Source organism: Brachionichthys hirsutus, chromosome 7, assembly GCF_040956055.1.
Source record: "Brachionichthys hirsutus isolate HB-005 chromosome 7, CSIRO-AGI_Bhir_v1, whole genome shotgun sequence".
Classification (NCBI taxonomy): Eukaryota; Metazoa; Chordata; class Actinopteri; order Lophiiformes; family Brachionichthyidae; genus Brachionichthys; species Brachionichthys hirsutus.
Genome location: NC_090903.1, coordinates 498671 through 520561, shown reverse-complemented (window position 1 = coordinate 520561; position 21891 = coordinate 498671). Strand labels below are relative to the sequence as shown.

Genomic DNA, 21891 nt, shown 5'->3' with positions numbered 1-21891 from the left:
GAGGCAGAACTCAAACCTTTACCGAGGACACTGTTCAATCTGGTGTTCAGAGATCTTCACTTCCAGAAGCCCCCACCTGCTTGTGGTCTTCGACATCCTCATTTCTGTCTCAGATGCTGCAGGACAGCGTCCCTCATTTCTGTCTCAAACAGATGCTGCAGGACAGCGTCCCTCATTTCTGTCTCAAACAGATGCTGCAGGACAGCGTCCCTCATTTCTGTCTCAGACCGCTGAAACGCTCTAAACCAGGAAGCTAAAGTTTGTTCATAGCGAGCACGCTACCATGGTAACCGTGAGGGACGTTTCCGAAATAAGACGCCTCATCTGGCTCCTCTCAACGCGGAGGAGCAGCAGCTCTACTCCGAGCTCCTCCCGGATGACTGAGCTTCTCACCCGATCTCTAAGGGAGAGCCCCGCCCCCCTACGGAGGAAGCTCATTTCAGCCGCTTGTACCCGGGATCTCGTTCTTTGGTCACTACCCAAAGCTCGTTACCACAGGTGAGGGTAGGAACGGAGACCGACCGGCAGGTGAGGGTAGGAACGGAGATCGACCCCCAGGTGAGGGTAGGAACGGAGACCGACCGGCAGGTGAGGGTAGGAACGGAGATCGACCGGCAGGTGAGGGTAGGAACGGAGATCGACCGGCAGGTGAGGGGAGGAACGGAGATCGACCGGCAGGTGAGGGTGGGAACGGAGATCGACCGTAAATGGAGAGCTTCACCTTTCAGCTCCCTCGTCACCGTGACGGATCGGCCGTCGGCAGTAACACGGACACAGCGACGTCTGTCTCTGTCTGTCTGTCTCTGTCTGTCTCCGTCTCCAGTTGTCTCCGTCTGTCTCTGTCTGTCTGTCTGTCTCCTGCTACATAAAGCCTTAATTACCATAAATAAACTTTATGCAGGGAAAATGCTGTAGAGCGTGGACGGCCAGAGCGCAGACACGGGGACACACACGCATGTGCACGTTTGCCCCTCCTGATGTCAGAAGGGGGGGGGGGGTTTCTTCCAGACGTGTTTCAGGAGGTGATTACAGATCTACCAAACTACGAAGGACTGACTGGATGGTTTGTTTTGCTGTTTTGGGTTGATCAGGACCCAAAATCACCAGAATAGAGTAGAAACATGGGAAAGAGAGTTTTTCAGAATAGAAATTGTGTGAGAAGAGAAGCTTCTTATTTTCTTCTATCCACGACAAAGAAAGCTTGAACTGCTTTGCTTGATCTTTTGTACGGTGACTTCCCTGCAGGAGGGTGACTATCTCCAGGAGTGCCTTGAAGTGGTGCAGCAAGAGTTCATGATCTTCAACCGTGAAAAGTAAGAGCAGATAAGAGTGTCATGCTATTTATACCACAGATAAATCATCATCAACAATAATGAAAAATTCTTCCATCCATCTTCTTCCACTGGGTCGCGGCACCAACACTCTAAGCTTCAGACTTCACTCGCCCCTGACACCACCTCCAGGTCTTAATGGGAAATCCCGAGGCATTCCCGAGAGACATAGTCTGTCCAGCGTGTCCTCTGTCTTCTCAGAGGCCTCCTCCCAAGTTAATGAGGCATCCGAAATAGATGCCCCAGCCACCCCAGCTTGCCCCTCTCTATGTGGAGGACCAGTGGCTCGACTCTGAGTTCCTCCCTGGTGGATCCTGGTGGTTCCAGCGGACCCTCCTCTCCAGTACCCCTGAATAGACCTTACCGGGGAGGCTGAGGAGTGTGATCCCTCTGTAGTTGGAACACACCCTCCGGTCCCCCTACTTATAAAGGGGGACCACCACCCCGGTCTGCCAATCCAGAGGCACTGCCCCCGATGTCCATGCGATGTTGCAGAGTCGTGTCAACCATGACAGCCCTACAACATCCAGAGCCTTAAGGGACTCTGGGCGGATCTCATCCACCCCTGGGGCCTTGCCACCGATGAGCTTTTTAACTACCTCGGCACCCTCGGCCCCAGAGATAGAGGAGCCCACCCCCGAGTCCCCAGGCCCTGCTTCCTCACTGGAAGGCATGTCGGTGGGATTGAGGAGGTCTTCAAAGTAGTCCCTCCACCGATCTACGACGTCTCGAGTTGAGGTCAGCAGCGCACCATCCCCACCATACAGTGTTGACCGTGCACTGCTTCCCCCCCCTGAGACGCCGGATGGTGGTCCAGAACCTCTTAGAAGCCGTCCGGAAGTCGTTTTCCATGACCTCACCGAACTCCTCCCATGCCCGGGTTTTTGTTTCAGCAACCGCGGTAGCTGATGATGATGATGAATATATTTATTAGATAGAATGTTAGGGTACAAGTACAGTCAAACAGTAGCATGTATTACAGTACAAGTACAGTCAAACAGTAGCATGCATTACAGTACAAGTACAGTCAAACAGTAGTATGTATTACAGTACAAGTACAGTCAAACAGTAGCATGTATTACAGTACAAGTACAGTCAAACAGTAGTATGTATTACAGTACAAGTACAGTCAAACAGTAGCATGTATTACAGTACAAGTACAGTCAAACAGTAGTATGTATTACAGTACAAGTACAGTCAAACAGTAGCATGTATTACAGTACAAGTACAGTCACACATCCTGTCTAAGAGCAGCATTTCTTGCGGTCTTGTTTCCGTTGAAAGTCCTTCGTACATAAATCATCGATATTTAACAGTACAAATAAAATAAAATAAATTGCTCCACAGATGCAAAATATTGTATCTGCGCTTGGCCTGCCGGTACCTGTCTGTTGCCTCTGGAGTCTCACCGGCCAATCTTGAGAAATCTCGAGTAAAAATAAAATAATTAAAAGCATAAGTTATCTAAAGGTAAAATAAAATAAATTTGGCTAGCTTGCGAGAGGTGAGACCTGCACCATTCAGCGTGGGATGACTGTCGACTCTCTGAATTCTGTTCACTATTTAAATTTAGACTCACAAAACCAAAAACATGTTATGCACAGTCCAACAAACCTGGACAGAGAAGGTATTTTTTTAAGTTAAGCTCAAGTATGGATGAGTATTAGTGATCTATCAAGAGGTACCTTTCTGAGTAGATGAACGTTTCTGAAAATCTGTTTCTTGACTTTGACTGAAAGCTGAAGGATTCCAAAACATCATAATATGTCTGCATGTACCATGCAGAATGGTACGCCACATAGGACTATGCATTTGTTTCTACCTGTCACAGGTTAAAAAGGTGCCGGGAGGAGAGCCCGCCAGAGGCTGGGGGCGGTACTGCAAGTGGAGATGTGCATGGTGGGACTGAAGCTGGGGCCATAAAGAAAGAGGAAGAACCCAAGCAAATTCCTGCGTTCTCCCCCAAACTGAGCATGTGCAGTGCCGTCTGCTCCTCCTCTGGCAGTTGCTAGTTCCACGCTGCATCACAGTGACACCGGCAGATCTGCCTGCATTCGCCGCTCGGTGCAGAGTTCCATTTGGTGCACATCAAGACCCAAGATGGTTTCCACAATTTCTGATTCTTTTTTTCCCCTTTCCAGGAAAGAATGAATGAAGCAGAGCTACAGATTTTCACTTATTGTATCTGTCTGCTTTTTTGAGTAAGCTCCAACATCTATGCAATATTGCAGTAGCGCATGACAAATAAGGATCCACCGTTGAAAGAAGGCTCGATGACAAGCAGAACGTTCCATGAGAATGCCGACATTCTCAACGCAGTGTCAGAATCTCCTGATGAGAGATTTATTTAGCATACAGACACTCAGTTCAGCCTTTCCTTTGTATGTACTGTATGACCTGAATCTAAAGTAGTTGTTGTTGATGATATCATTTATTATTGAAATAATTGTAGCAATGGATGGGCCAAAATGCTAGTCTGAAAAATAAATCCTATCCTACCTTTTGGGTGATATGGTAAATCTTGCAATTAATTTACAGCTAAAGAAAATGTAATGCATCCTAATGAAAGGTTCTATAAATGGAAGGATTTAGGACGTTAGTAACCATAAACCATAACCATTTTAAGACTATTGGAAAGCCCTGTTTGCTGTATTAGATATAGTCATGCTTCAGTGAATATTAATTAAGGCCATTATGAGGCTGTTCCTAAGTGTGTGTCTGTGCTCTGCTTCTTCAGATCATATAGATGAGTTACTTTATTACTGTCACGGTGAAAGTAGCGCGTTTAAAGTGGCAGCGCATCTGTCCAGGTCCATCTTAACCCACTTAGTCATGATCCAATGAAAGCATGTAAATAGCATGTAATGTCCGTAAGCCGCCGCGCCACAGTTCTATGTGGTACTAAGACCTCCATGAGCGAAGGACGAGCTGCACAAAGCTCCACGCTGGTGGCTTCTGCTCTTTGTTCCGAGTGTACAGGCACAACTTGTAGGCAAGACATCCCAAAGCTTTTCTACCATCGCATCACCATCTACGAGGAACTTTGAGCATCTGAATGTGTCTTTTCCAAGTAGAACGTCATCTCAGTATTCCTTCTGCAAATGAAATTGTCATTTGTACATTCATAATGGGGTTATTCTCAAAGTGTTTGTTTAAGGTCAGGCCTGAAGCAGCAATTTGTCATTTGTGGGAAATGCCCCTAATTGTTGTCTTACAGTGAGTTAAATAGGACCATGTAGATTATTGCTGCTGGGATGCTCTGGAAACATTATACTGAAAACCACAGTTAAGAAGAATAAGTTATGACTTTTGTATTAGATACTGAATGAATGAATGTTTGAGTGTCACAGAATTCTTTCTCTGTATATAACATCAGGGATGCCTTGTAAAGCATGATTTTCTGCCCAAATAATGTTCTCAGATTGAACTATGTAAAAGTGAATTCTCTGAAGTAATTCATGCGTAGACATCACTTCCAGAGGTTTTTTGTTGCTGGCGTTTGAGCAGCGGCCGCTGCTGTGTGCTGATCGAAGCAGCCAGATCGTTAGCCTTTGTCACGAACCTTCGGATTTGACTATTTAATGGCATGGCCTTACCTTAGAGAACCTGCTTTGATTTTGGTTTTAATACTTGCATGACCAGGACAAGAGGGCATGGTATTTTACAGTTTAAAATGTTTGTTGTTTCATCATTTGCATTAAACTGAGCTTGGACGTTCTTTTAGTGTTCAACTCTGTAAACGGCACAAAGCAATGCAGGAAGGGGAGATAAAAACCAGCTGCTTCTTCCCTTTCTCTGTTTGGAGCAAAATGTTCTAATCAAGCCAAATGGAAGCGGCTGTGCTTTGCTACAATGAAGAATTTATTTTATATTAAGTGTCATACCGGACAGATGAGCAAAGTAGCATAATAAAAAGTGTGAATGTGACATCAGAAATGGTTTATTATTTTATGGCTGTAGAAATAACTCATTTATTTATTCTTGAATGAGGATTATTCTTTCCCCATCTAGCCTCAAGGCCTGTCCCAGTGAATAATCTTAATTTCCAAAATGCAGATATTCTATCAATCTTCTTAATTTACCCTCAGAAAGACAAGTAGGTCTCATTTCCAAAATGTAAACACTTCACATTATGGATTGATTAATTTAAGAATGTTATTTAATGGAACAATAATCGGTATCTTCCAAGATGATAAAGAGTTTCAAGCCTTTATGCCTTTATGTGAGAAGCTTGACGGCCATTTGACCTTATTGTCTGAGAAGTACAAGCTATGGCTGAGATCACACCTCACCGCTCTCCTGATCACGACACCGTCTGGGTCACAGCGCAAAAGCCTTCTGTAAATGCTCCTGTGAACTGTAAGATGCGCACACGCACACACACACATAGTGCCATCAGCTGATTCCGGGCACCCGTGCCCCCGTCACCAGCCGCAGCGCATCACCAATCAGCTTTTCTTGCCTCCATCGCCAAAGATCTCGCAAAACATTGGAAAGAAAGTTATTGATTAACTGGAAACTTCCAAGGAAAACCATTACAGGGAATACAAGTTCGAATGAGTACTAAATACTTTTTATTGATTTGTCCCTCAGAGGGCGATTTGGTTTACAGCAGTTACACTTTAACTGCAGCCGGTCGCTCTGCGTGCATGCACCCAGGCAACGCGGGCGGAGTCTCTCGCCTAAGGACACAACGATAGTGCACACGTGTGCCCGAGCCGGGAATCGAACCGCCAACCTCTCGATCATAGGACGACCCTCTCAACCACCCGCGCCACCATCGACCCCAGTAGAGGTGAGAGTAAGAACAATTCAGAAAAAGAGTAAACTGAAGATTTTAACCGCTTAGGATTAAGGAGGCAATTAAAAGAAGAGAGGGCATGATAAAATTAAAAACCAAAAAACATGTACAAAAAAAAATCAATAAATAATGTTCTACAGGAGGATAATGAGAGCCGGATGAGACTTAGACTACAGGCTACAGGAAAAACCCCAAACGCATGACAGGAGAGTGGGAATCCAAAAATTGAGCTTTATTTTTCGTTACCGGGTAGTCCGTCCAAACCAGCAGACAGACCCGAAGGGGCAGGCAAAAGGAAGGTCCAAAAGGCAGGCAGAGGTCACAAACCAGGAAATCCAGAAGGACAGGCAGACAGATCTCAAGGGGCAGGTGAAAAGACAGGGTCCCTGGAAGCAGGCAGGGTCGGTACACGGGAGGTCAGTCTGAAGCGCTGGAAAGTAGCGATCACCGCTAACAATCTGGCGGGGGTGTGGTGTGTGAGCAGAGTATAAGTAGTGTCCGGTGACGGGAATGAACTGTTTGCAGGAGCACCAGGAGGGGAAGACAGGCAGATTTAGTGGGGGAATGAAACAGGCCCGCCTCAAGGTGTGACAGAGGGAGCGGTGGGGGGACAGTTAACTCCAACACCTGAGTATAAACACCTAAATAAAGAAGTACATGAACTAAATAAGAAACAAAACAGGTGTGAGCAGAGTTGCAAAGCAGAAAACAGATACTGGTTGACAAAAAAAATCAGACTATTCATGCTGAAAAGGTGACTGCTCACCCGATCTCTAAGGGAGAGCCCAGCCCCCCCTACGGAGGAAGCTCGTTTTGGCCGCTTATACCCGCGACCTTGATCTTTCAGCCATTACTCAAAGCTCGCGACCGCAGGTCACTGTCAAAACCCAATAAAATCTTCTTCTAAGATATTGACAGATATAATATGCCTAAAATAATACTACTGTAAAGTTGGTAAGTGATCTAATTCGGAGCTTGCCATCATTGTTTAATCTTAACCAAAGATTAAGATAAATTAAATTACGAGCTGCGCAGGAGCATCGGATGACAGAAAGCAAACACACATTCGCCTACAGTACTAAATATGAGTACCGTATTTTCACTACCATATGGCGCACCTGGTGATAAGGCGCTGTCTCAGTAACGGCTGCTTGTTCTGTATTTTAAACATACATATGCAGCGCCGGTTCAAAAGGCGCCGGCATGATAGGTGCGTAAAATAGAGCGGGAGCAAAACTCACATTTTTTTAATTGTCAATCAAACCCATCAAAGTCCTCATCCTCTGTTTCTATATTTAACAGCTGCGCTAGATCTCCATCAAACATGCCAGGTTCCTTTTCTTGATGATGATGATGAATATATTTATTAGATAGAATTGTAGAGTACAAGTACAGTCAAACAGTAGCATGTATTACAGTACAAGTAAAGTCAAACATCCTGTCTAAGAGGAGTATTTCTAAAAAGCCCTTGCGGCCTTGTTTCCGTTGAAAGTCCTTCGTACATAAATCATCAACATTTAACAATACAAATAAAACTAGTATTAAATTACTCAATTGATGCAAATTAACAATAAATTAAAAAGACACATAATATGTACAACATAGGTGGACAAAAAAGGGGGGGGGGGGTTTGATCCGGAGAGAGTCGTGATGACTATCTCCGTTTCTGCCCCCTGAAAGGTGTATTTTTAGGGCCGTTTTGAAGGAGGTCAAAGAGGTGCATGTTTTGAGGGCAGGAGTCAAACAGTTCCACCCTTAGGGGGCAGTATTGTAAAAAGATGATTTACCCATGTTAGTCCTGGAGGAGGGGGTAATCAGGTTGTTGTTTGAGCTCCCTCTAGTGTTGTGGCTGTGGAGGTGTTTATTCAGGTATGCAGGGATTGAGGGGACTGAGGGCAGAGCTGCATTGACTATTTTAAATGCCAATCCCATTTTGAGTTGTTTAACCCTGTCTGCTACCCTGAGCCATTTTAGGCTAGCAAAATGTCCAGGAAGAAGGTGGGTCATGGGCCCCAGATTGAGGAGTAGCTGAATCAGTTTGTTTTGGGAGGTTTGGAGCCTGGTTTTCAGGGACATTTTGATGTTTGAATACCAGGAGGTGCTAGCATAGTCAAAGAGGGGCTGAACGAGGCTCCAGCAAGCGTCCGGAGACAAAAGCAGACATTCTGCCCAAAAATCTTGTTCTTTGATTGACTTTTTTGATCACCTTAGTTGCCATACTATCGCCAGACAGGTATTTGTCAAGAACACAGCCCAAATAGGTAATCTCTTCTTTGCTGGAGATTACTGTATTATCGACTGTGACCTTGAAATCATTAACATTTATCTCACGCAGAGAGTGTTTAGACCCAAAAAGAATCGATTCGGTTTTACCAAGATGTAGTGACAGTTTGTTATCGGTAAGCCAAGTACGGATTCTGGTGACCTCAGAGCTGAGAGCTTCCTCAACCTGCACTTTGTCCTCTCCCGAAATCAGGAGTGCTGAGTCATCAGCAAACAGGAACAATTTGCAGTTACAGGCAGCATTCATGTCGTTAATGTATAGGAGGAACAGTAACGGCCCTAGAATGCTGCCTTGAGGAACCCCACAGCTCACCGGGAGGGACGAGGACAAGGTTCCGTTTATGTCCACCATTTGTTCTCGTCCCTCAAGGTACGATTTCATCCAGTTTACTGATGTGCTATCAAAACCAATTCATTGTCAGAGTCACTTTCCGTGCCGTGGGGCGCCTCGGAAATGACGCCGGCTTTTGCGAAGGCTCGAACAACAGTGCCAGCAGACACGTTAGCCCAAGTATCTACAATCCATTCACAAACTGTGGTGTATCTCGCCCGGCGCTGCGCTGCCTTCCACTCCTGGTGAAACTGTGGTCTCCGTCTGTCGTCCATCGCTCCCACGCCGCTTGCAGCCTTACTTTGAACGGCCTGTTCACGCCGATGTCCAGCGGTTGGAGTTCCTTCGTCAGGCCTCCCGGAATGACTGCAAGCTCAGAGTTCATCTCCTTCACTTGTTTCAGCCACTCTTTCATCATTTCCTCGTCCATCCAGTCATTTGCCTTAATGATGACTCCAGCTGGAAACTTCTCTTTAGGCAAAGTCTTCCTCTTAAAAATCACCATAGTTTCTGTCTTAGAAATTTTCAATTTTCATTTATTCTGCTAGCGTGACTGCTTTGAGTCGATGGTGACCGTGGAAACGCTTCTCGCACTCACTCTTTGCTCGTTGATCCACTGCTCGAGTCTTTCCTCCAACTCGGGCCACCTCGCCTTCTGCCCGCGGAAACTCAGCTGCGTCTCCTTCACCTGGCGGAGCTCGTCTCCTTCACCCGGCGGAGCTCGTCTCCTTCACCCGGCGGAGCTCGTCTCCTTCACCCGGCGGAGCTCGTCTCCTTCACCCGGTGGAGCTCGTCTCCTTCACCTGGCGGAGCTCGTCTCCTTCACCCGGCGGAGCTCGTCTCCTTCACCTGGCGGAGCTCGTCTCCTTCACCCGGCGGAGCTCGTCTCCTTCACCCGGCGGAGCTCGTCTCCTTCACCCGGCGGAGCTCGTCTCCTTCACCCGGCGGAGCTCGTCTCCTTCACCCGGCGGAGCTCGTCTCCTTCACCCGGCGGAGCTCGTCTCCTTCACCCGGCGGAGCTCGTCTCCTTCACCTGGCGGAGCTCGTTTTCCAGCTTCCTCCACTTGCGAACCATCGACTCGTTGATCTTGAATTCTCTCGCGGCTGCTCGATTCCCGTGTTCCTCCGCGTAGCCGATGGCCTTCAGTTTAAACTGCGCTTCATAAGCGCGTCTCTTTGCCATTTTCAGGGTTGTTAAAACAACGATGTTCTGCATAATGCACAAACCTGTTCTTTTATATACCATTCATCCACGCCCACACTCCCCCCTTTAACGTTCTCATGGTGTCCTCGGCTACGTCCGCTTTACAACAACACACAGGGCGCGCTGCACATTTTGAAGAAAATGTAAGACTTTTAGGTGCGCCTTATGGACGTGAAAATAGAGTACATAAAAAAGAGTAAAGTCTAAAAGCTGAACTCTTTCTGAGATAATGTGTATTTTCCACTCAGAAAGATTTCACTGTCAGAAAAATCAATTAAACAGAATTCTTAATTTTATTGTCACATTGAGTGGGTTTTGTTTTAATCATTGAATTTCCCTCTCTCTCTATTTCATACACCGTCCCCCCACAAACACACACTCAGCAAAGGCTATTAAGGTCTTAAACTATCATCAGCTTTGTGCTCTGCTCTGTTGTCGAGCAGATCTTCAGATTAAGCAGCAGAAAACCAATCAAGATAGAATGTGAGTGAACGGATGAAAGGGAGATGTCACAAGACATAGAAGCCGAGAACATAAAGAGAGAAACGGTTACAACCTTTTCTGTCAATGAGTTATACTTATAGGAGAATCAGTGGAAAATCATATATCTTGTTTTTTTTATAATATATATGTCACATTCACTAATATAACATTTAACAAAAAAGCATTTAATATTCTTTTCTTCAGCAGATAGCGAGTTCACAAATGGTAAATTTATGAAACAAGAAGCAAACAGCTAATCCATCTATTTGTATCAATACACATTGCTATGAATATTGCAGACAAATTAAGTTTAGCGAAAGGAAATATGAAACAGTGGCAAGAAAATAATTTAACGTTTTGGAATTTCATGGTTTTCTTTATAATCCATCCATCCTTTCTCTCACCTGCTTACCCATAACTGGGTAGCAGGAAGTGCTGGAGCCGATCCCAGAGGTTCATAAAATGCAATAAAATCTTCTTCTAAGATATTGACAGATATAATATGCCTAAAATAATACTACTGTACTTTTGGCTTGTCCCGTGAGGGGTTGCCACAGCAACCCAAACTTCTCCACTTCACCCTGTCCTTTGCATCGTCCTCCCCAACACCAGCCACTCTCATGTCCTCCCTCACTACGTCCATGTATCTTCTCCTGGGTCGTCCTCTAGTCCTGTCCTTTGCATCGTCCTCCCCAACACCAGCCACTCTCATGTCCTCCCTCACTACGTCCATGTCTCTTCTCCTGGGTCGTCCTCTAGTCCTGTCCTTTGCATCGTCCTCCCCAACACCAGCCACTCTCATGTCCTCCCTCACTACGTCCATGTCTCTTCTCCTGGGTCGTCCTCGACCTTCTTTACCTCTATTCCTTGTAACTTCACCGTTACTTTAATTTCTGATCCACGATCATCAGTCATCTAAACCAGTGGTGCCCAATACGTTAATCCAGCGGTCCCCAACCACCGGGCCGCGGCCCGGTACCGGTCCGTGAGGCATTTGTTACCGGGCCGCACAGAAAGAAGAACTCATTTATTAAATTTCCGTTGTATCGATTATTAGCATCTAAAATGTGTTTTATTTTGAAAAACGTAACATTCGCCTGTGAATTTTCTTGGTCGTAAAAAAAAAACAGCAGTAAACTACCGAAAATTAACTATTGGAGAACAGTCCAACTAAGGAGGAAGAAGAAGAGCCGAAGATCTCCAAGAAAAGAAAACTTATTTTCGCAGACAAACTTAGACCTAAAACACGGTTTATCTACAGCTGCCTGGCATCATTAACGAGGCAACGATGGGTTCAAAACTGTTTCAGCACAGAGAGACCAAGAACCCGGATTAAGAGACAAGAATGTGGAATTTATGAAAGAAAAAAACATCAACATGAAAGACAGAAGCAGTTATTGAGACCACAACTAATGGTGAGTAGATACTGGTATGATACTTGTTTAATAGGTATTGCAAGTGCATAATATAAAGTTTATTGGTAAGATTATATTCCTCTTTTTTAATTTAATTACCACCCCGGTCCGCGAAAAAATTGCCCAGCATGAAACCAGTCCGTGGCAGGAAAAAGGTTGGAGACCTCTGCGTTAATCGCTATCATCATCATCGGCGGTCTCTCGTAGTCGAGCATGACGGTCCTCCTTCTTGGTCCTTGTGGGTCTTCAGGTGGGCTACAGGCCTACCCTGGACCCAGTTATTCTGGTGCAGTGTGGACAGGGGAACGTAGTGGTGGTGGGTTTGGGTTGGGCCTGTTTGGTGGTTGCTCTCTCCTTCCTGAGTCTGCGCTTCTCTTGCGCAGCATGGCGGAGGTCATCGTTGTCCTGTCCCGCCCCCTCACGAACCAGGTCTCTCCAGGTCGCTCTGACTGTTGCCGTGTCTTCCCAGGGTTTAAGGTCGATGTGGCACTTCTTCATGTTTGTCTTGATGTTATCCTTAAACCTCTTCTTTTGGCCTCCCGGGGCCCGTTTCCCTTCAACGAGCTGGTAATAGAGGACTTGTTTTGGGAGGCGAGAGTCTGGCATGCGGATAACATGGCCAGTCCATCTGAGCTGGTGTTGGGCAACGATGGCAGTGATGGTGGGAATATCGGCCTCCTCCAGGACGCTGGTGTTGGTGCGCCGATCCTCCCAGCTCAGCCTGAGGATTTTTCGGAGGCATCTCTGATGGTACGTCTCAAGTGCCTTTAAGTGCCTGCTGTATGTAGTCCAGGCTTCTGATCCATACAGGAGGGTGGGAAGTACCACGGCTTCATAGACCAAGATTTTGGTCTTTGCTTGGAGGTCGCGGTTCTCAAAGACTCTCTTTCTTAGCTTTGAGAAAGCTCCACTGGCACAACTGAGGCGATGGTGTACCTCGTCATCAATGACAGCCTTTGAAGATAAAAGGCTGCCAAGGTATGGGAAGTGGTCCACATGTTCCAGTCTGATGTTGTCAATGGAGATGTTTGGGGGTAGGACAGGCATACTGCTGTCTGGTTGTGGTTGGTGGAGAATTTGTGTCTTTTTTATGTTGATGGCTAGACCAAGCTGTTTGTATGCCTTCACAAAGGCAGATAGCATGCACTGTAGGTCCTCTTCTGAGAGGGCTACGAGGGCGTTGTCGTCTGCATACTGCAGCTCCATGATGAACGTGGTGGTGGTTCGACCTTTAGCCCTGAATCGGTTGATGTTGAGGAGTTGACCGTCGGTTCTATACATAATTTCGACTCCCCGTGGCAGATGCTTGCTTATGAGATGGAGTATAGCAGCAACAAAGATGGAGAATAATGATGGAGCGATGACACAGCCCTGTTTGCCTCCAGTGTCAACCCGGAAGGGTTCCGATTCGTCTCCACCGCCACTGAGCACCGTGGCTGACGTATTGTCATGCAGCAGTCTCAGTACCCGGATGTATTTGTCAGGGCAGCCAATCTTTGCCAGAACCAGCCAAAGGGCCTGACGGTTTACCGAGTCAAAGGCTTTGCTGAGGTCTATGAAGGCCATGTATAGTGGTTGATTCTGTTCCCGGCATTTTTCTTGCAGTTGTCGAGCGATGAAAATCATGTCTGTGGTTCCTCTGCTTGGGCGAAATCCACTCAGACTCAGGAAGGATGCTTTCTGACAGGGGGGTGAGTCTGTCGGCCAAGACCCGAGCAAGGGCTTTCCCTATGGTGGACAGGAGAGAAATGCCACGGTAATTCCCGCAGTCTGCCTTGTCTCCCTTCTTGAATATGGAGACAATTAAGGCATCCCTGAGCGGGGCAGGGATTTTCTCCTCTTGCCATATGTTGAGAAGCAGGGCATGGACGTTGTTAAGAAGATCGGGCCCGCCTTTCTTCAGGACTTCTGCTGGGATGCCGTCTGGCCCAGCAGCCTTGTTGTTCCTCATCTTCCTGATAGCATCCTGCACCTCATCCAGGCTAGGTGGTTCTCCCATGCTTTCAACCATGGGCTGTTGAGGGAGTTTGTTAAGGGCCTCCATCTCAGGAATCGTGTCCCTGTTTAAGAGATCCTCATAATGCTCTTTCCACCTTTTAGAAATTGCCTCCTTGTCCTTCAGCAGCATAAGCCCATCTTTGGAGCGAAGGGGGGTCAGGCGGCGGTAGCTGGGGCCATATACCGCTCGCGTGGCATCGCAGAAACCTCTCGTATCTCCAGAGTCAGCAAGTTGCTGAATCTCCAGAGCCTTCGTTGTCCACCACTGGTTCTTCAGTTTCCTGACTAGCTTTTGGACAGATGCCTTCGCTTTAGCATGGGCTGCTCTTTTAACCTTGCAGTGGATGTTATTCTGCCAGGTTATGAACGTTTGCCGCTTGATGTCAATGAGCTGTTGAATTTTGTCGTTCTCATCATACCAGTCTTGATGTCTCCGCTTTTTGTGACCGAGGATGTTTTTACAGGAGTCCGTGATGGCAGTGGAAAGCGTGAGCCAGTGTGTCTCAGTATCCTCCGGATACTGTTTGGGCAAGGCAGCGCCGAGAGCGTCCTGCAGCCGTTGTCGGTAGGCGGTGTCATCCAGCCGCTCGAGGTTAAGCTTCGGCCGGCTCTGCCTTTTCTGCACCCTCCTTTTCCGCATTAAGCGGATAGACATGATGGAGCGAATGAGGCGGTGGTCAGTCCAGCAGTCGTCTGCACCGGTCATTGCTCTGGTGTTGATGACATCACGGCGGTCTTTGGAGCGGACAATGACAGAGTCGATCAGATGCCACAGTTTGGAGCGAGGATGCATCCATGATGTTTTGAACTTTGTTCTCTGACGGAAATGTGTGTTGGTGATGGCCAGGTTGTGCTCTGAGCACTTGGTTAGCAGTAGTAAGCCGTTGGAGTTGGTGTTTCCAACCCCTTCTCTCCCCAGCGTACCCCTCCATAGGTGGTGGTTTAACCCACTCTGGCGTTAAAATCTCCAAGCAGGATTAACTTGTCCTCCTTGGGCACTTCTGGTAGGATTTTGTCCAGGTCAGCGCAGAAGGCCTCCTTTACTTCGTCCTGTGCATCAAGCGTTGGGGCGTAGGCACTAATAACAGTGGCCATCTGACTGCTTGAAAGCATCAGACGTCCGGTCATCAGGCGCTCGCTGACGCCCACAGGGAGTTCATGGAGGTGGTTGATGAGGCAGTTCTTGATAGCAAAACCCACACCATGGATTCGAGGCTCATTAGCAGGCTTTCCTTTCCAAAAGAAAGTATAGACAAAGGTTGGAGACCTCTGCGTTAATCGCTATCAACCGGTTGATCGTAGGTCGTATGACTAGATCGCATGAAAATAAAAATCAAGAAATCTGTTTCAAGAACATCCGTCCTCACGATGGCGTTTGCCACTTGATTGACGTGCAGTGCAGCCAGTCAGTGATCTCTCTTTTAGATTGATAGATTTTATTAGCCCCTGTAGGGAAATTTGTCTTCACTGACTGAACATCAACGGCATCATCACACATCACAGACAACAACCAATAATAAACCACGTGTGACACAACATCCAGAAAACAGACATTCAGGAGCAGACAGGCTGATCAGAAGGTCTGCTGTTCAGGGCAGCTGTAACCGCAGGCATCCGACTTTTCCTGAGTCGAGCCCTTCTCAACTTGTTGGTCCTGTATCTGTGTCCTGATGGTAGTGGGATGATGTGTTGGTTTAGTGCACCGGTCCTCTCTCTCTCTGTGGCGAATGTTTGTGGTTTCACCGTGCACACAGCAAAGAGCGGGAGTTATAACGTAACGAGCAGCGAGACAACCGGAAGCTAAGACGAGGAAATATGACAAAGTGTCTGTAGCGTTTAGCTTCAGAGTGACGACGGTGGGAGTTAATATATATATATATATATATATATATATATTGCACACCTGAGTTAATGTTGCTGATCAGTTTTAATTTATAATTTTTTTGTTTTATTTTATTTTTCAGTATCAAATGGTTCAATTTAGCAAAAAAGTTGTAGTTTAAATAAGGATTTAATGTATTTATTTATTTTAATTTCATTTCATTCAAATTTAAAAACAATGTTAATAAAGTTATTATTTGTTGTAAGTTGATCTATATTTCTTTAATTTTCTTTATTGTTAATAGATACAATGTTATGCAGAGGTACACTGAACCATTTTATTGGCAAATTATATTATCTATAGTTGGGGGCGGGGTCACAAAATGTTTTTTTTTCCTGGGGGGGGGTAACAGAAAATAACTGAGAAGCACTGGTTCAGTGGGTAATGTCTTGTATTATGGAGTTTGGACCTGCTGTTTAGCTCTGTGAGGTGATTCTGGCTGCTGTGTTTGTGATACGTGTGAGTTTGACCCGGTTAGTTACAGAAAGCAAAGTGAAGAAGCATGAGGAGCAGGACAGCAACACACACACACCCCGACACTCAACAACACACACACACACACACCCCGACACTCAACAACACACACACACCCCGACACTCAACAACACACACACACACACCCCGACACTCAACAACACACACACACCCCGACACTAAACAACACACACACACACACACCCCGACACTCAACAACACACACACACACACACCCCGACACTCAACAACACACACACACACACCCCGACACTCAACAACACACACACACACACCCCGACACTCAACAACACACACACACCCCGACACTCAACAACACACACACACACACCCCGACACTCAACAACACACACACACCCCGACACTCAACAACACACACACACACACACCCCGACACTCAACAACACACACACACACACACCCCGACACTCAACAACACACACACACACCCCGACACTAAACAACACACACACACACACACCCCGACACTCAACAACACACACACACACACACCCCGACACTAAACAACACACACACACACCCCGACACTCAACAACACACACACACACCCCGACACTCAACAACACACACACACACACCCCGACACTCAACAACACACACACACACACACCCCGACACTCAACAACACACACACACCCCGACACTCAACAACGCACACACACCCCGACACTCAACAACACACACACACACACACCCCGACACTCAACAACACACACACACACACACCCCGACACTCAACAACACACACACACACCCCGACACTAAACAACACACACACACACACACACCCCGACACTCAACAACACACACACACACACACCCCGACACTAAACAACACACACACACACCCCGACACTCAACAACACACACACACACCCCGACACTCAACAACACACACACACACACCCCGACACTCAACAACACACACACACACACACCCCGACACTCAACAACACACACACACCCCGACACTCAACAACGCACACACACCCCGACACTCAACAACACACACACACCCCGACACTAAACAACACACACACACACACCCCGACACTCAACAACACACACACACACACACCCCGACACTCAACAACACACACACACACACACCCCGACACTCAACAACACACACACACACACCCCGACACTCAACAACACACACACACACACCCCGACACTAAACAACACACACACACCCCGACACTCAACAACACACACACACCCCGACACTCAACAACACACACACACACACCCCGACACTCAACAACACACACACACCCCGACACTCAACAACACACACACACACACCCCGACACTCAACAACACACACACACCCCGACACTCAACAACACACACACACACACACCCCGACACTCAACAACACACACACACACACACCCCGACACTCAACAACACACACACACACCCCGACACTAAACAACACACACACACACACACACCCCGACACTCAACAACACACACACACACACACCCCGACACTAAACAACACACACACACACCCCGACACTCAACAACACACACACACACCCCGACACTCAACAACACACACACACACACCCCGACACTCAACAACACACACACACACACACCCCGACACTCAACAACACACACACACCCCGACACTCAACAACGCACACACACCCCGACACTCAACAACACACACACACCCCGACACTAAACAACACACACACACACACCCCGACACTCAACAACACACACACACACACACCCCGACACTCAACAACACACACACACACACACCCCGACACTCAACAACACACACACACACACCCCGACACTCAACAACACACACACACACACCCCGACACTAAACAACACACACACACACACACTAAGCAACACACACACACCCCGACACTCAACAACACACACACCCCGACACTAAACAACACACACACCCCGACACTAAACAACACACACACCCCGACACTAAACAACACACACACACACACCCCGACACTCAACAACACACACACACCCCGACACTCAACAACACACACACACACACACCCCGACACTAAACAACACACACACACACACACCCCGACACTCAACAACACACACACACACACACCCCGACACTAAACAACACACACACACACACACTAAGCAACACACACACACCCCGACACTCAACAACACACACACCCCGACACTAAACAACACACACACCCCGACACTAAACAACACACACACCCCGACACTAAACAACACACACACACACCCCGACACTCAACAACACACACACACCCCGACACTCAACAACACACACACACACACACCCCGACACTAAACAACACACACCCCGACACTAAACAACACACACACACACACACCCCGACACTCAACAACACACACACACACACACCCCGACACTCAACAACACACACACACCCCGACACTCAACAACACACACACACACACACCCCGACACTCAACAACACACACACACCCCGACACTCAACAACACACACACACACACACCCCGACACTCAACAACACACACACACACACACCCCGACACTCAACAACACACACACACACCCCGACACTCAACAACACACACACACACACACCCCGACACTCAACAACACACACACACACACACCCCGACACTCAACAACACACACACACCCCGACACTCAACAACACACACACCCCGACACTAAACAACACACACACACACACACCCCGACACTCAACAACACACACACACACACCCCGACACTAAACAACACACACACCCCGACACTAAGCAACACACACACACCCCGACACTCAACAACACACACACACACCGACACTAAGCAACACACACCCCGACACTCAACAACACACACACCCCGACACTAAACAACACACACACCCCGACACTAAACAACACACACCCCGACACTCAACAACACACACACCCCGACACTAAACAACACACACACCCCGACACTAAACAACACACACACCCGACACTAAACAACACACACACCCCGACACTAAGCAACACACACACACCCCGACACTCAACAGCACACACACCCCGACACTAAGCAACACACACACCCCGACACTAAACAACACACACACCCCGACACTAAACAACACACACACCCCGACACTAAGCAACACACACACACCCCGACACTCAACAGCACACACACCCCGACACTAAGCAACACACACACCCCGACACTCAACAACACACACACACCCCGACACTAAACAACACACACACCCCGACACTAAGCAACACACACACACCCCGACACTCAACAGCACACACACCCCGACACTAAGCAACACACACACACCCCGACACTCAACAGCACACACACCCCGACACTAAACAACACACACCCCGACACTCAACAACACACACACCCCGACACTAAACAACACACACACACCCCGACACTAAACAACACACACACACCCCGACACTAAGCAACACACACACACCCCGACACTAAACAACACACACACACCCCGACACTAAACAACACACACACACCCCGACACTAAGCAACACACACACACCCCGACACTCAACAACACACACACCCCGACACTAAGCAACACACACACACCCCGACACTCAACAGCACACACACACCCGACACTCAACAACACACACACACCCCGACACTCAACAACACACACACACCCCGACACTCAACAACACACACACACACACACCCCGACACTCAACAACACACACACACCCCGACACTCAACAACACACACACACCCCGACACTCAACAACACACACACCCCGACACTCAACAACACACACACACACCGACACTAAGCAACACACACACACCCCGACACTCAACAACACACACACCCCGACACTAAGCAACACACACACACACCCCGACACTCAACAACACACACACCCCGACACTAAGCAACACACACACCCCGACACTCAACAACACACACACACCCCGCCACTCAACAACACACACACACCCCGACACTCAACAACACACACACACCCCAACACTCAACAACACACACACCCCCCGACACTAAGCAACACACACACACCCCGACACTCAACAGCACACACACACCCCGACACTCAACAACACACACACACACCCCGACACTAAACAACACACACACACCCCGACACTAAACAACACACACACACACACAGACACTCAACAACACACACACACACACAGACACTCAACAACACACACACACCCCGACACTCAACAACACACACACCCCCCGACACTAAGCAACACACACACACCCCGACACTCAACAGCACACACACACCCCGACACTCAACAACACACACACACCCCGACACTCAACAACACACACACCCCCCGACACTAAGCAACACACACACACCCCGACACTCAACAGCACACACACACCCCGACACTCAACAACACACACACACACCCCGACACTAAACAACACACACACACCCCGACACTAAACAACACACACACACACACAGACACTAAACAACACACACACACACACAGACACTCAACAACACACACACACCCCGACACTCAACAACACACACACCCCCCGACACTCAACAACACACACACCCCGACACTCAACAACACACACACACACCCCGACACTAAACAACACACACACACCCCGACACTAAACAACACACACACACACCCCGACACTAAACAACACACACACACACACACCCCGACACTCAACAACACACACACACACCCCGATGCTAAACAACACACACACACACCCCGACACTCAACAACACACACACACACCCCGACACTCAACAACACACACACATCCCGACACTCAACAACACACACACACACCCCGACACTAAACAACACACACACACACCCCGACACTAAACAACACACACACACCCCGACACTAAACAACACACACACACACCCCGACACTCAACAACACACACACACACACAGACACTCAACAACACACACACACACACAGACACTCAACAACACACACACACACCCCAACACTCAACAACACACACACACACCCCAACACTAAACAACACACACACACACAGACACTAAACAACACACACACACACACAGACACTAAACAACACACAGCTACTGTGATGTCCACTGAGTGCAAGTCAGCAGAGTAGGTAATGCACAGCATTGTCTTAAGTTCATACTGTCATGCAAGGTGCAGCTATATATATTGTAAATATAAGGTATATTCGGTATAAATACATATGTGTGTGTGTGTGCGTGTGTGTGCGTGCATGTTTTACATTTTTCTCGTGGTAGATCGTTTTGACTTTGTCATTTTAAAAGTAGCTCTCAAGCTAAAAGGTGTGGGCACATCTCCTTAGACTGTCTGATTAGCATCGCGTCATTGAAAGTGGAAGTAATCTTGGTCTGGGACTCGGAATAGAGCCCTGGGAAGAGCGACGTCACTGGAGATGTGTGGCTAGCTAATCCTTACTTAAGTAGCTCCAGGGCATGGAAGGAGGGAGGGAGCTGGCGGGGGCATGTGTCACTGTGGCAGCAGCTCCAACCAGTGTTATTTCTTTCACCCCACAGCAGGAGAAGACTTTCTGGATTTCAGGAGTGCATTATTGCAATCAGG

At 47.8% G+C, this 21891-nt stretch overlaps 1 protein-coding gene across 1 annotated transcript in view; it reads left to right on the top strand.

The window, feature by feature from the left end:
- The window catches only part of LOC137895738 (serine/threonine-protein kinase 32C-like), a 57742-nt gene extending 54399 nt beyond the window's left edge, over window positions 1-3343 (top strand). The window contains exons 11-12 of the mRNA XM_068741240.1: window positions 1246-1313; window positions 3163-3343. Coding sequence (XP_068597341.1) covers window positions 1246-1313; window positions 3163-3343 — 249 coding nt within the window. The remainder of the gene's footprint in view (window positions 1-1245; window positions 1314-3162) is intronic.
- The last annotated feature ends 18548 nt before the right edge of the window (window positions 3344-21891 follow it).